The sequence below is a fragment of the Carassius gibelio genome, chromosome B20, assembly GCF_023724105.1.
Source record: "Carassius gibelio isolate Cgi1373 ecotype wild population from Czech Republic chromosome B20, carGib1.2-hapl.c, whole genome shotgun sequence".
Lineage (NCBI taxonomy): Eukaryota > Metazoa > Chordata > Actinopteri > Cypriniformes > Cyprinidae > Carassius > Carassius gibelio.
In genome coordinates, this window is record NC_068415.1 from 9475885 (window position 1) to 9490937 (window position 15053).

General features: G+C 37.3%; 2 protein-coding genes across 2 annotated transcripts in view; one reads left to right on the top strand and one right to left on the bottom strand.

Annotated features, from left to right (window-relative positions):
- Positions 1 to 5484, top strand: part of atf6 (activating transcription factor 6) — a 33108-nt gene extending 27624 nt beyond the window's left edge. The window contains exon 16 of the mRNA XM_052586638.1: positions 3786 to 5484. Within this exon, the coding sequence (XP_052442598.1) occupies positions 3786 to 3982 (197 nt within the window). The 3' untranslated portion in view covers positions 3983 to 5484. The remainder of the gene's footprint in view (positions 1 to 3785) is intronic.
- Positions 5485 to 5813: 329 nt separating this feature from the next.
- Positions 5814 to 14172, bottom strand: LOC127983403 (olfactomedin-like protein 2B). The gene is given in 9 exon segments (XM_052585583.1): positions 5814 to 6578; positions 6581 to 7171; positions 7245 to 7421; positions 8298 to 9317; positions 9558 to 9741; positions 11972 to 12136; positions 12211 to 12318; positions 12454 to 12717; positions 13734 to 14172. Coding segments are annotated over 9 exon segments (2691 nt in total). The 5' UTR covers positions 13890 to 14172; the 3' UTR covers positions 5814 to 6552.
- Positions 14173 to 15053: the final 881 nt, after the last annotated feature.

Here is a 15053-nt window from a genome sequence, read left to right on the forward strand (position 1 = left end):
CTGCAGATATGAAGTATCCCATTGCACTTTAACAAGTAATCTGAACGGCCTAAATGTGTGTAATATTTTAAACGAGCCCTCACTAACTGAGTTTAACACCACAGTTATGTTAGAATGCATCTCATTCTTGTTTCTGTTGCGCTGCGTCGAGCTCGTCATGGGTGCGTGGTCCGGAGCGATGTATGACTGATGCATCAGTTCAATTCAGCTTTACTCCAAATATACAAACTTACCCGTTTTTAACGCTTTATATTTAACGTGTTCAATTATGTCCAATTAGTGTTAAGTTGTTGGACTTTAAAATAAATCTACTATTGATTTTCACTGTTGACTGATTTAGCATAACATTTAGACTAATAACTTCCAGGCACAAATGCGGTAGATTTGTCACAGGACGCGCGATATGACAGTTGTCCGACTGTATTTAACTAGCTGTTTTAAATACAGTATTTTTATATTTAACGTTAGTTTATTAGTATGTTTTAAAGTATATTTTTCCAATTATTGGTGATTGCATAGGCTCTCTCTCGTGCACCTGCACGGTTTAAAACCCCAGAACAAACAGTCTCTCTCTTGCTCCACCCATGCACGATAATATCATGTATCGTCGATCTCACGGGCTGACGATATAACGATTTGAAAAATGACCATATCGCCCAACACTAGCTCTTATAAAAATCAAAGAGAGAACGGTTTTGAACTTTTATGGGTGTCTAATCATTTCTGTAAACGTTCCATTCCTTTTATTAGTCAAAGTATCAGGTTAGATTACCCCGTACTGAACTCAGAAAGGAAAATGTGATATGCTGACCCTGCAGTGTGAACAGGCTTTTTTCTTAAAAAGAGAATATTTAGAGAAGTACATTTAATTTCTAGTAGTGCCAAATGCCCCTAACATTTAGTAGTTATGTCAGTTGCTTATTTGAGTCGCTATTCTAGTGGATGCAATCATTAGACTAATAGCAGACACCAGGTCAGATTGCAAACCTGTTCACATGTCACCAGGTGTGCAAACTGTTCCGGTTATATAGCCAAAGCAAATGTAACTGAGAAAGAGAAGTATTGGGAAGCAGGGGTAAAAAGAAATTCTCTCCAAAAATGAGGACACGTGCTTCATGTTGTTCAGTGACAAGAATAAACATTCCAGTTGCTATGTGCGTGAGCTTGTGTGAGAATGTGATGTCTGGGAAGATCTTGATCTTGTAATTGGCGCACATAGTCTGCGTTTAAATGTGCAGTTTGCACAAAACAAGAAACCTGATATATTTTAAAGATCGTAGACTTAAATCGAATTATTCCCTTTTGAGTGGATGGCCGAGCATGGTGTTCTATGCATCAGGTTTTTTTTCTGGCTCCATCCTGTTGATTTAAAAATAAATGTTCAAAGTTGGGTTTCACATGGTTTTATTAAGAGAACAACTTTTGGACAACGGGAGTCTAGCTTTTGAAATTGCCCCCAGCTGATTCCGTTCCAGTCTACACGTGTTGGGGTCGGGTGTTTTGCACCGCGTGTGATGGAGGGATGGAGGAAACCCTTTCTGTTATTCATCATTGTTTTCAAGGTGGTTGATTTCTATCTTGAAAACAACATGAATAACAAAACTTTTTTTTTTTTCTCCATCAATTTCAATTTCATGTTTGGTTTGGAAAATATTGTTGCAGTGCCTGGCAGTGTCAGTACATTTATTATCTGTTCTCTTTTGCTGTCTTCCCTGTGGGAGTTCTGAGTCAGCATTATAATCATTTGTGAATGTTGGAGATGATGATGATCATCATCATATTCCCTTTTCTTTGTTTGTTTGTGCACTGCACACATTTCGAAGCCATATCATGAACATTTTTACTCTTCAGTCAAAGGCATTGCTTTATAGGCAAAAGCCTAGTGAAAAGAGAAAAAAACATTGTCAGTGTCTCACCCCAAATGGACACAAAAAGAGAATTTTTGTCTTGTTCATAACATGCAACTTGTGCATTTTATTACAAGTCTTTTGAAGTTATACTATAGCTTTAATTTTGCTGAAATGTCTGAAAAGATTATTTACTCATAATCTTTCTCTCCAGTGAGCAGTTGACTCAAGAACCACGGAATCTTGAGAACCAAATCAGTGATCAATTCGTTGTTTTAAGAGATGGTTCTTTTTATGAACAAAGTTCAATACAGTTCTCGATTTATATTTGGTTTAATTTTTTGTTAAACTGTCAGTTATGGGGGAAAGTGATTTTGGCTGGAATCTCAAAGCTTCGCAACCACAACCTCATCAGGAATTTACCCTTGAGTCCACATGTTGTCTTAATCAGAGTTTTAAATGGTGTTTGGAAAGTCAGGCACAGTACCAGACACATCCAAAGGGAATTCACCAAACGAAAAGCCTTCTGTGAGAATGGAAAATGACATTTCTGACATATTAGAAAAAAAAAAAAAAAAAAAAAAAATATATATATATATATATATATATATATATATATACCTGTACAGCTCAGCAGTTCGTTGTCATTTTAGTGCTTGCATTGAAATACAGTGAGATAATTGCTGTAACCCATCATCTATGATGACTTCTGCAGCACTGCTGAGGTTGTCTTTAAGCACCTGTGAAAATACACATTTTGTGAGATACTGAAACTTTATCCCATAACATGGACTGTTCAGTGGTGCATTAGAGATAGATGGGAAAGATTTTGGTTTCAGGAACACGTCAGAAAGACTCTTACAGTTAGGTTTACTGTAGATCACTGGTTTTGAGATCATCATTGTGGGTGTGCGTCTGAGTGTAGGATTCATAAATGTATTCACCAGTAAGGGCTGGAAAAGTGCTTTAGATTTGACCTACCGTGATGCTCTCCAGCCTATAAAGTTTTTATCATTGCTGGACCGAATCACACAAGCCTGCTGTAAAAGTCACTTGAATGCTGCCCATATGCTGTGCATGTGTGTGAAGTACAGAAAGCTGCCCTTATAGAGGATAGACCATAGAACATCGTTAGTGAGTGTAAACCATCATGCTTTACTGGTTCCTTACAAAATACTCGTAGCTTGTGTTTGATGAGCGCTTTTATGAGTCTGTCAAAACATGGGAAATGAAGTCACGACCTGACTCTCACTTCCAGAGATAAAGGATCATGGGGCATCCTGCCGTGTCAGTAAAACCGATGCTAGTTCTGTAGTGCTCACGTATTTAATTACCAGTAGATTTAGAGTAAATGTGCTATTGCCTATCAACACTTGTATGATACAGCAAGCATTATCTTTTAAATGTTATTCATTCCTGCTATGGCAAAGATGAATTTTCAGCAGACTTTACTCCAGTCTTCAGAATCACATGATTCTTCAGAAATCTTTCTCATGCTGATTTGATACTGAAGTAATATTTCTGATAATTATCAGTGTTGAAAACAAGTGTGATAAGTTTTCCTTGATTCTTTGATGAATAGAAATTTCCAAAGGACAGTATTTATTTGAAATCGAAACATCACACATTTCTTTACTGCCATGTTTGATCAGTTTAATGCTGTCCTGCTGAATATAAGTATTAGATGAAAAAACTTGGTGGCCTCAAACTTCTGCACAGTAGTGTACCTTTCCTTAACCCCGTTTTCTTTCATGTGGGAGTCATCATCTGTTGTCTTTACAGCGTGTAACTGACCTTGGTAAACCATTAAAATGCCTCTTAACCTCCACAGGCCACCTGGCATCTCACCTGCATACGTTTAACCATTACTTTCACAGAACTGTTTTGTATGATTTATATTTTCTGCGCTAATACAAAGACTTTTCTGTCTCACTGCAGAGAGCATCATTAAAGACAAAGAGTTTGAGGTGATGATGCAGATCGACTGTGAGGTCATGGACACCAGGATACTCCACATCAAGTCGTCTACCATTCCACCCATCCTTCGGGTCAATCAGACAGACTCTTTATATCACGCGGCCCCCAACAACAACCAACCTGCGGCCCCCGTCGGTGTCCTCATGGGGTCATCTTAGTCTCAGCTATCTAGCTTATCAATCTCATTTTGTTTTGAATTACCTGTTTTTTCACCATCATCTAGTTTGTTACATAATTAGCATTTTGTTTTCATTTTTGTGTCTCTTCTCTTCCTCGAGTGGCCAACCAGGGTCTTAGTAATCAATAACAAATCACCAAGATATTCAGCAATAGTTGAGAATTTCTCTTTAGGGCACCTTTTCCAAATGCATCTAGAAAGCCATTCAATATTGATGAGCCATTCAGTTCATATTACGGTCTCATTCCAGGCTATTGACTTCACTAACTATTGGCATTTACATTTATGTTCACTTTATGCAAAGTGACTTCAAGCGTGTTCAAATTTCTTTGCGCTCTTCCAGCTAAACTACAGGGGCATTCATTATCCAAATCTTCCAAACCAAAGTGCGATCTGGCTCGATTATTGTACCCTTTTCTGCTGTATGTGGTAGCTGTCAGGGAGTTGTTTTTTGTCTTTTTTGTTTGTACTGTGCTTGTTTTGTTTATAAAATGAATTCAAATGAATATTTATAAAGGTTTAATATTTACACATTTAATGGTCATATTCAGCTATATACAACACTGTCCTCAAACAAACTGCATTGCCAGTGAGTTTTGTTTTTGTTTGGCATTTTTTTTTATCGAATAGAAAAGTAGGAAGATGGATTACTTACACTTGAGTCAGTGTAATTGACTTTCCATTGCTGTAAATACATCCATTCCAGTACTGTAAATGTACTTCCAAAAATATATATTTGAAAGTATTTGGATAATACTTCTACTATATACTTGGTCTTTGAAGGGTAATCATTTTAGACTAATTCTAATTGGAATAGCAGTTTGGGTTTGGGGGTCTTCTTCAACATCTGTCAGTTAATTTTAATGTATTTCATGCCTTTTGTGTTTTTCTTAGTGGCTTAATTGCACTTTAAATGAAGTGTGCTTGACATAAATACAGTTGTTAACAAAACTGGCTGTTAATTTGAAGTTGTAGACTAGACTCAGATTATTAATGTTACTTTGTATGTACCTCATCTGTCCTTTGTTCACAGTGTATTTGTCTCTCTTATTCTAGTGTATTTAGACGTGCACTTGTTTCTTGTCCTGTTTAGGAAGCCGTAGCCAGTTATCATTCGAAAGCAATGTGATTATTAGCTTTTACTTTCCAATCTGTCGTCACTTTCACTGAATAAAAAAAAAAAAAAAAAAATTTATTTAATTTCAGTTTATAAACTCAACTCAGGTGAAGCTTTCATCTCAAAATGGAGATGATATATTAGTATTTAGTGAGAAAATTTAACATTTTTGTCCTTAGCATTGCGGTAAAAATGTTTCATTATTTTTCAACAAATCCCTTTTTCCTCTCTGGCAGCATTTTTATTTTTTATATATTTAATTTTTTCAATTTTGGAAAGATTTTTTTTTTTATTTGTTCACACAGTGATGGCAATGAAAGCTATTTTGTAACAATGCAAAGAAATAAACACTGGACTCAAGTTTGTGGGGATTTTGTGTGCATCTTTTGTTTTTAGGATGCAGACAGAGTCTAATGTCAGACTGAATTTGCGCTCTGAAATTGAAGGTTTGTGTAAATGTGGGGTCTGAGGCACTGTGAAGTGCTGATTAAAGGTCTTTGCAAAGACCGGGGTAAACAGTGTTTTAGGGTTAAAATATGGTAGATGTGTTTTGTTTGTCCCGATTTAGCTCTCTGCATCAAAGGGTTTACAGTGTAGCACTTTGCTCTCATCTACAGTAAATGACCAATAAGAATAACTGTGCTGAGAACACGCTTTCACTTGACATCTTTACAAGGAAAACCAGAGCCAGATATCTTATTTTGCATCTTTATTGCAGCCATTTTCTGAGTCTGACAGAGATTTGAATTTCTTAAGTGCTAAAAGATGAAACAAAATTGGAATAAAATATGCATAAAAAGATGCATCAAACATACAGATGAAAAAAAAAAAACACTGAATATGTGCACAAAACACTGTCTACTCTTGTTTTACCAAAATGCTACAATTGCAAACATTTTTACAATTGCAAACTTCCTACCACATATGCAAGTGTAAGTTTGTAAAAAAAAAAAAAAAAAAAAAAAGCTTTGAGATATGTTTCTGAAAATACATATTGTATTTTTTACATTCATCAATCCCATGTTTTAGCTTTTATATTACAGTATATACAATGTATTCTACTGGATTTAAGAATACAACACCTCAAAACTTCTGCCAGCCTTATAAGAGGTATAGCTATAAACAAAAAGAGGTTCATTTTCATAGTGCAAAAGCAAGCATCAATATCTAAAAAAAAAAAAAAAAAGAGGGCATCAATGCAAACTGCAAAGTTCATATAGCTACAGCCTTTGGGTGTTAAGAAATTCTGTTAACTAAGTAGCTTTTCCTTGTTTTCACCATAAATGTAACAATATGGGTCTGTTTTTACACTTTGAAAACACAATAGCACATTAATAAGTACATTAAACTACACAAAGTTAAGAAAAGCTGAGTGAACTGATCCACAATCCACATTTATGGTTTCTTTTACTTGAGGACACGCTTGCTCTGGTCTACAGTGGGTCTACATATGCAAACTGATATTATACGTGACTTGATGTCCGTTATCCCAGGCGTACAACACCCTCTCTTTGGGGTTGTAATCGATCTGAGTGATGTAAGTACAGTTGTTGCTGAAAGGCAGGTGAGGGATCACCTGAGTGTTAGTGTGGGTGTCAAAGGCGTAGGACAAATTAGTGTCCTGCTGATTGTAGCTATCTGTCGCGTAAAGAACGCCGCATACAATGAAGCAATTGCCGTAACGATTGCGTCGAAGCCCGGTCCTCCATGTGGTTTCACGCTTCATGCTTAGATCATTGGGGTTCAGGCGGCTCAAGACGATCATTTCCTGCAAGAAGCCCTCGTCGTCCAGCGCTGGGTAGATCACCCAAAGTCCGCTTTCGTCGACAGCCAGATCCATGTCTGAGTTTCCTCTCCATCTCCACGTGGACACATCGTCGTTATCAAACACTGCATCGTGCAGCATGGTCCAGGCAGCCACGTAACGCAACCGCAGGTCATACTTAATGATGTCTCGAGAGAATGCACGGTTGTAATAGAAAGCACCCTTGTAGACCACATGGCCGGTGCCGATCCAGTTATAAGGCAGCTTGTAGGAATTAGTGACGCGACCTTGAATAAAAGTGAGAAAAACAAATCAGTAAAATTGCTTATTTATGAAGTTTATCTGAAAAAAGAACCATACCTTGTTTGAAGACATCCATGTTGCGGAATTCCAGAAGGTTGTTGCCATAATAATAGTTTGTGACATAGATCTTGTCATCTTGAGCCAGTGGATCCTTCATCCAAGCGCCCTCATTACGACCGAATGTATTGTGTGTGATGGGCTTTGAGACTGTGGCCAAAGTGTCCTTACACATTCCTTCAAACAAAACCCAGAATTATGTTGTTGTAGTGTTTTATTCATTTTTGTGCCAAACCATGCAAACACTCTGGATTCAACAAAGGGACAGTTCGCCCAAAAATGAAAATTCTGTCATTAATTACTCACCCTAATGTCTTTACAAACCCATGAGACCTTTGTTCATTTTCTAAACAAAATTAAGATATTTTTGATGAAATCCAAGAGTTTTCTGACCCTCTATAGACAGCAACACAACTGAAATGTAGCAAGAACATCGGTAAAACAGTCCAAGTGACATTGGTTCAACTGTGGTTCAAAATTTTAGTAAGCAACAAGAATACTTTTTGTTTAAAAAAAAAACAAACATAATTAATTTTATTCAATATTGGATCACCGATGTCCTTACTACATTTCTGGGTGTGAGTACATTTCAGTTGTGTTGCTGTCTATGGAGGGTCAGAAAGCTCTCGGATTTCATCAAAAATATCTCAATTTGTGTTCCAAAGATGAACAAAGGTCTTGAGGGTGAGTAATTAATGATCGAATTTTCATTTTATGATAATGGAAAATATTTTGCTTTCATAAATTGGCATAATTATATGATTATTTTAAATTTATTTTATTGTATTTATTCATATTTTTTATTTTGTACTTTCATAATTTGTACAATTATTAAATAAAAACTTTTTTAGAAATATAAAAAATACAATGCTAATTAATAATAAATAAAATCAGTACCTCCAAAATAAATTATTTTATATAAATTTTGCATAGATTTATGAATGCACATATAATTAATTTACATTTATTTGAACATTTATGATAAAATAATAAATAAAAAAAACAAGATAATAAAATAAAACAAATAATAACAAGAACATCATAAGGCTGTACCTGGCTTCTTTTGAGGTCTCTCTACCACGCTCTCTTCAACCACAGTTTTTACAGCTTTTATTCTTTCCATTTCCTCTTCTACCACTACCTCTTCCTCTTCATCCCAGTTTATGATAGATTTTTGTTTGCCAGGTTTGCTTGGGGTTGTAGTTGTTATTGTGGTAGCCTCTGTAGTGGTCATCAAAGATGATACTGAGGATAATGTCTGATTAGGAGTCATCTTGGGTAAGTGAGTAACTGAGTCGCTCCTGCTTTCAGTGACATGAGGTGATGTCACAATGGTGGTAGCAGCTGTTGTTTGAGCAGTTGATCCCAATGAGCTTTCTGTGACTGTTAAAGTGTCCGAATGAAGAGTTGGTACTGGTGTTGTTCTCCTAAATGTGCTTTGAGTTAAACTCTCCATTGAAACCGTTGAAGCATTTATTTCATCTTCCAGTTTAGCCTTAGTAACAATTCCATTTTCGGTCACAGAAGATACAGATGTTTTCTTTTCAACAGACCTGTTGGTGGTGATCTCTGTCAGAGTTGGCTCTGTAGCCACCACTTTAGCAGCAGCTGCTGTGACTGACTGGTTCATTTTTATATGGCCCAGATTGTATGACTTGACCATTATGTTTTGAGCTTGTCTTACAGATGGAGTTGAGGGCTCCATGATGCTTGCCTCCTTTTTGACGATAGTTTGAGGTATAATCTGTTCATTGTGGGTGGTGACCTTGAAATTATCCAACACAGCAGGTGTTGTTGTGGTTCTTTCATCTCCTGTAGAGTTGTCTGTGGTGGAACGACTGGTTTGAGTCTGAACGGATATTGGTTCAGAAGGCATTTTAATCGGCAAGGCAGAGTCCAGCAGTTCAGTAAATGGAGTTTGAAGGCCATCTCCCCCTTTTGAGACGTCACTCCTGGGTTTTGGGTGGACAGACCACCCCTTGATGAGTGGCTTTAAGGTGCGAGCTTTGTGATGAAGGAGCTGCTCGTCGGCAAAGAGATCAATTGAGCTATCCCCACTGTGATTTTCATCTACTGAAATGAAGAACAAACAAGGGCTTTCACATAAATGCCACTGAAGAACCAATTTAGGTTCCCCAAAGACATTTTAATAAACAAAATAACTTTTTTTCCAATAGAAAAGTTCTATGGATGTTAAAGCTTATTCATGGAACAACAGTTACCAATAAAGAACCTTCATTTTTAAAAATGTTTTTCCTAACTACTCCGTCTGAGATCTTTGAATGTAGACGGTGAAATCAAAGTTATACTTACAGTTCTCCTCTGTGTCTGGCTCATCCACTGGGTCAGATTTATAGTATGTGATCCCCCTAACAATTATTTTTGGTTGTTTCTCCCTTCCTTGGCGCTCTTGTTCTTGCAAAGCTGCAACGGCCTTGTTTAGATCTGATCTGCTGGTCTTCAGGAGATCTCCCACAAACTTTTCCTCATATTTACTCTGTTAAGTACATCAGAGGACACTGTGATCCTGCAGGCTTTGAGATATTATGTGATAAAGAAAAACAATAAAATTCTGTCGTCATTTTCTTACCCTCACATTGTTCCAAACCCGTAAGACCTGTCTTATTTTTCTGTCCCGTCATTGAAAGTCCAGGTAAACAAAACTTAGAAGATCCAAAAAGGTCATAAAGGCATTGTGTAATTAAACCATATGAATTGGTTTAATCCAAGTCTTGTGAAGAGATAAGACTGATTAATATGATGATAAATACATTTAATTTAGGTTTTTTCCCCACATATAAACATACATAGTGTGCATCACATATGGTAAACACGGAAGCTTGTGTCACATGATAGATCCAACCTCACTGGTTCTCACACAGGTAGAAAGAGCTTTATTGCCAAGTATGCTTGTGCACACAAGGAATTTGTTTTAATGACATCAGCTTCCAGTACACTTAGACGACAACACAGAAAAAAAAACATATGTCAATATAAATAGACAAATACTGACAAATAATTAGAAAGACAAAATACATTGTTTGAACGGTTGTGCTATAGATGATAAAATGGAACAGAATAGAGTGAGATGCAGGGATGTACTAGGATGGAGGTGGTAACAAATAAATATAAGGTTATTGGACATTTTTATTGCATGAAGTGGGGAACATTTAACTGTTCATGAGGTAGTTTGCCCTGGGGAAGAAAATGTTCTTGTGCCTTGCTGTTTGGGTATTTGGAGCTCTGAAACGCTGGCCAGATGGCAAAAGTTCAAAAAGAGTCCAAAAAGGGAATAACTTGGATGTGAGGGATCCAGAGTGATTTTCTGAGCCCTTTTCCTCACTCTGGATGCACTGTATACAAGTGGGCAGGGGAGCACCAATAATCCTTTCAGCAATCAGAACCGTTCTTTGTATACTTCTGATGTCTGTAGTCTTCTTTTGATTGTCCCACTTCAGGTCCTGAGAGATGGTGGTTCCCAGGAATCTGAATGACTCCACTGCAGCCACAGTGCTGTCTATGATGGTGAGTAGGGGGGGTGCAGGGGGGTTTCTCCTGAAGTCCACGATCATCTCCACTGTTTTGAGCATGTTCAGCTCCAGGCTGTTAAGACTGCATCAGACAGACATCTGCTCAACCTCTTGTCTGTAAGCAGACTTGTCTCCGTCCTGGATGAGACAGATGACTGTAGTATCATCTGCAAACTTCAGGAACTTGACAGAGGGGTCTTTAGAATATGCAGTCGTTGGTGTACAGGGAGAAGAGCAGTGGGGAGAGAACACATCCCTGAGGGGCACCAGTGTTGGTGGAGCAGCTGTTTGACATGAATTTCCCCAGACTCACTAGCTGTTTCCTATCTGTCAGAAAGCTGGTGATCCACTGACAGATAGAGCTAAGAACAGAGAGCTGGGTCAGTTTGGTCTGGAGGGCAGTTGGGATGATGGTGTTGAAAGCCGAACTAAAGTCCACACAAACAGGATCTTCGCATAAGTCACTGATTTATCCAGATGTTGCAGGATGAAGTGCAGTCCCATGCTGACTGCATCATCCACAGATCTGTTTGCTCTGTAAGCAAACTGCAGGGGGTCTAGTGATGTCCTTCAGATAAGCCAGAACCAGTTTTTCAAATGACTTAATGAAAACAGACGTTAGAGCCACAGGTGTGTAGTGGTTAAGTCCTGTAATCTCGCGTTTCTTTGGAACGGGGATGATGGTGGAGCATTTAAAAAACCATATGTGATGTGCTCTATATACATATTGGTGTCAATTATTGTTTTAATGTAAAAAAATCGGTTCATCATATAAATCAACCATATCTCTTGACTATTGATTCATTTTACGATGCTTTTTGGATCTACGTATTGAGTACCTGAACTTTTTGTGAAGGAACTTTTTTGAGATTTCAGGTTTTAGTCTTTTGACATCAGGGTGAGTAAATGCTGACAGAAATTCATTTTATTATGAACTATGCCTATAACAGATCATGGTACAGATCATCTGCTTTGGATCTTTTCATGCCAACTTATGTAAGAGTTGACAGTGGGATAAATTAGTGAGAGTTTCAAGTCACAACATGAGGTCACTTTTGACTCTTGAGACAGTGATCCTAAATAAATAAATAAATGCTCGACGCAGATGGCTTAACATAATGTTTGGATTGTTCCATTGTTACGTATTAGACATGGTACTTATGTAATGCAACATTTGTTTTAAATAGCACCTCCCACCTCTGTGTGCTGAAAAGCAGCTGCCTCATCATTCTGCTCCCTCAGACTGGTCCTCTTCTCCTGCGGCTCTGGAGCCAGAGTTGTAGGTGAAGATGTGGGCGGCTGTGGATTTGGAGAGGTGCTCCTTGTGTTCGACTTCTCCTTGGTCTGGTTGTTTAAGACCATCTGTCAGTAATAAACTGCATTTATAATATGTTTAGCATGAGTAAGATAAGAAAACAAACAAAAACACCACTTACTTTTTCTATAGTGTCCATGCGATCAAGAAGCTTTGTGGTGACTGAATGTAATTTCAGTAGATCCATGCCATAGAAGGAACCCTCCAGCAATTCCAGAATAGTTGACAGCTGTAATGATGAAGTAAATTCCGTCATGGCGAGAGTTGGTTTTATTTAAGGGGTAGGAAAGGTTATGCATTCATATCCTGCCATATTTTGAACTTATTCTGGTCTATGAGATCCAATTGAAGATGTTCTGGTCACCTTGATATTATCTTTTCCAGCCTGCTGAAGTTTCTTCAACCGAAAGTCACCCTCACAGGGGTTTAAAGCCGACGGAGGTGCAATGCATGCACATTTGCAGTGGGGTCCTGATGTGATGGTCTCCACCGTGTAGAAATCCTGAGGCGTTGCGTGACCATCCCGAATCCGCTGGCATGCGCTTGCGCTCAGAGGTCTGACAACACATTTACAGCCACAGTCAGAGCCTTCCGAAAGCGCTTTCACTTTGTCATAATCACCCAGCAGCTACAAAGAAAAGAGGACGGATGCATTTTCCAGCCAGCCAGCTTTGTTGCATTGTTTCTATATTGATGTGCATTGTAATGTTCATTACTGTTTTTCAGGTACCAACGTTGTGAAGTATATCAATTTGTTTCTGGTACATTTTTTTTAGTAACTTTCATTAATAACATTAACTGTTTAGCCTACTTACATTCAAACAGTATGCCAATTACACAGTTTTAATAGGGTTTTTGAAAATCGTTTGGTAACACTTTATTTTAAGATGCCCTTTTTACATATGTACTTTCTGTTATGATAATTACAATAAATTATTCATAATTGCATGCAAGTAATCCTAAAACAAACCCTAATCCTAACCCTTACATATAATAAGTACATGTAGCCTAGCTAGTTAATTGATATTACTCAGTACTTAAATATATAATTACACTGTAACAACGACACCTTAAAATGAGGTGTCCTTGTTACTGTATAATTATACATTTAAGTACTGAGTAATATTAATTAACAACATGTTTACTAGGCCTATAGGATTAGGGTTTGGTTTAGGTATATCGGATGTAATTACGCAATATTTTGTGCTAATACTGTAGTAATTACATGTAACGTGTAACAAGAAAACCATAAAATAAAGTGTTACCAAATAAAGTGTAACCAATGTTTTCCAACCCTGAGTGGCCTAATTTTCTGTGGGTTTCCCCGAACATAATTTTCATAATTTTAAACAAAACACAATTCTACGTGCATGTGATATAAAATTGGCAATGAAGCGATATTATTGTATTATGATTATTATTATTTTGAGTACGATCGATCCAGCAGCCTACTGTTCTTTGAAAAATGATTTTAGGACTATTTTTGAATAAAATATTTTTTAAATACTATTTCATAGGCTATTCATAGGCTATTTGAATTTACTTTAGAAATTCATTATTCAATGAAAGTTATCATGAAGTGTTACTTATATTGCAGGTTATAAAGAAGCTGCACAGATATAATCGTATCGAAGAGATTCTTACCTGACTTAATATATTTTCTTGATTGTCACTTTCAACTTGCAAAGTGTCATTCTGTTCATTCATGTTCTCCAGAAGTGTTTGGTGTGATTTCGGAGCGGCTGAAGTGAGAGCAAATGCCCCGAGCCACAAAACGCACCAGATTCCCATCGCAGTCATCGTGCAAGGTGTGATTTAATCCCGTCAAACATATGCCGCTGTAGATTGTTCTGGCAGGTCGGTTTTTTTCCTCTTCAAAAACGATAAGCCGTCAAACAGATCTCCATTTGCACTGCCCTCCAGGTGAAATAACTAAAACGGAATGAGGTTTTGCAAGTCTAGAAGAGGTAAAGTCCAGATGAGGGCAGGTGCCTGGTCCTTAGCTTGAAACTGGTTTGAGAAGAAACAGGAGTGACGTGACATTTGAGCTGAAATGAGGGGGCTGGATGGAGAGACGCACGGAGCACGCTGATCGTTGCACGCACGGACCACAGACACAAATGTTCACACTTTAGCTAAAACGACTATATATATATTTTTTATTATTATTATTTTTTTTTTGAAAAGGAAAGAAAGAAAATCAACATATATGTGTCAAGAAAAAAACATTTATTCATAGTAAACTTTATTTTAAAATTTATGTGAACTTTATTAAAGTTATGTAAATTATGTATGTGGAATTTCTTAAATGTGTTGCCTGATAAAAACATTTACATTGGAGCGCACCTGTGCAGTGACGTCATGCACGCTGAGAATTTAGCATTTGGACATAAAAATGACCCATTAACGCACAAATGTTATTAGTTTGAATTCGTTTTAGTAAACGGGTCTATATTATGCAAGAAGTGTGAATCAAACATTTTAGCCTTGAATGCGTACATAGGGTTAACTTTTTTCTGTTCCTAAAAGTCTAGCTAGAGCAGAACATTATGCATAGAAATTGAAGTGTTACAGCTCCACCTAGTGTGTTTTAAGACACACAGAAGAATACAAATACGCAGTACAAGATCGTTCTTTTTCCTGTCTGCAAGTGTCAGGTGTTACACTAATATTATTAACCAATAGTGGTCAGTGTTGCCCCATATTACTGTTGTTGTTCCGTGACATAGAACCAACACACTCTCTGGGGTCCTTAGTGATCAACTTGACTCTTTTTACTTCCAGAACTGGTGGTAGTAGTAAACTAAGTATAGTGTGACTGATATGCCACTAAAACAAGTAACTGAACAAGTAACACCATGTCACTTGAACAGAAAAAGAAAACTGATCACATAAACCAAATTAACCAAACTGTTACAACAAAAAGCTCCAATATGAAAGTTTGGAAATTATACAAATAAAAAA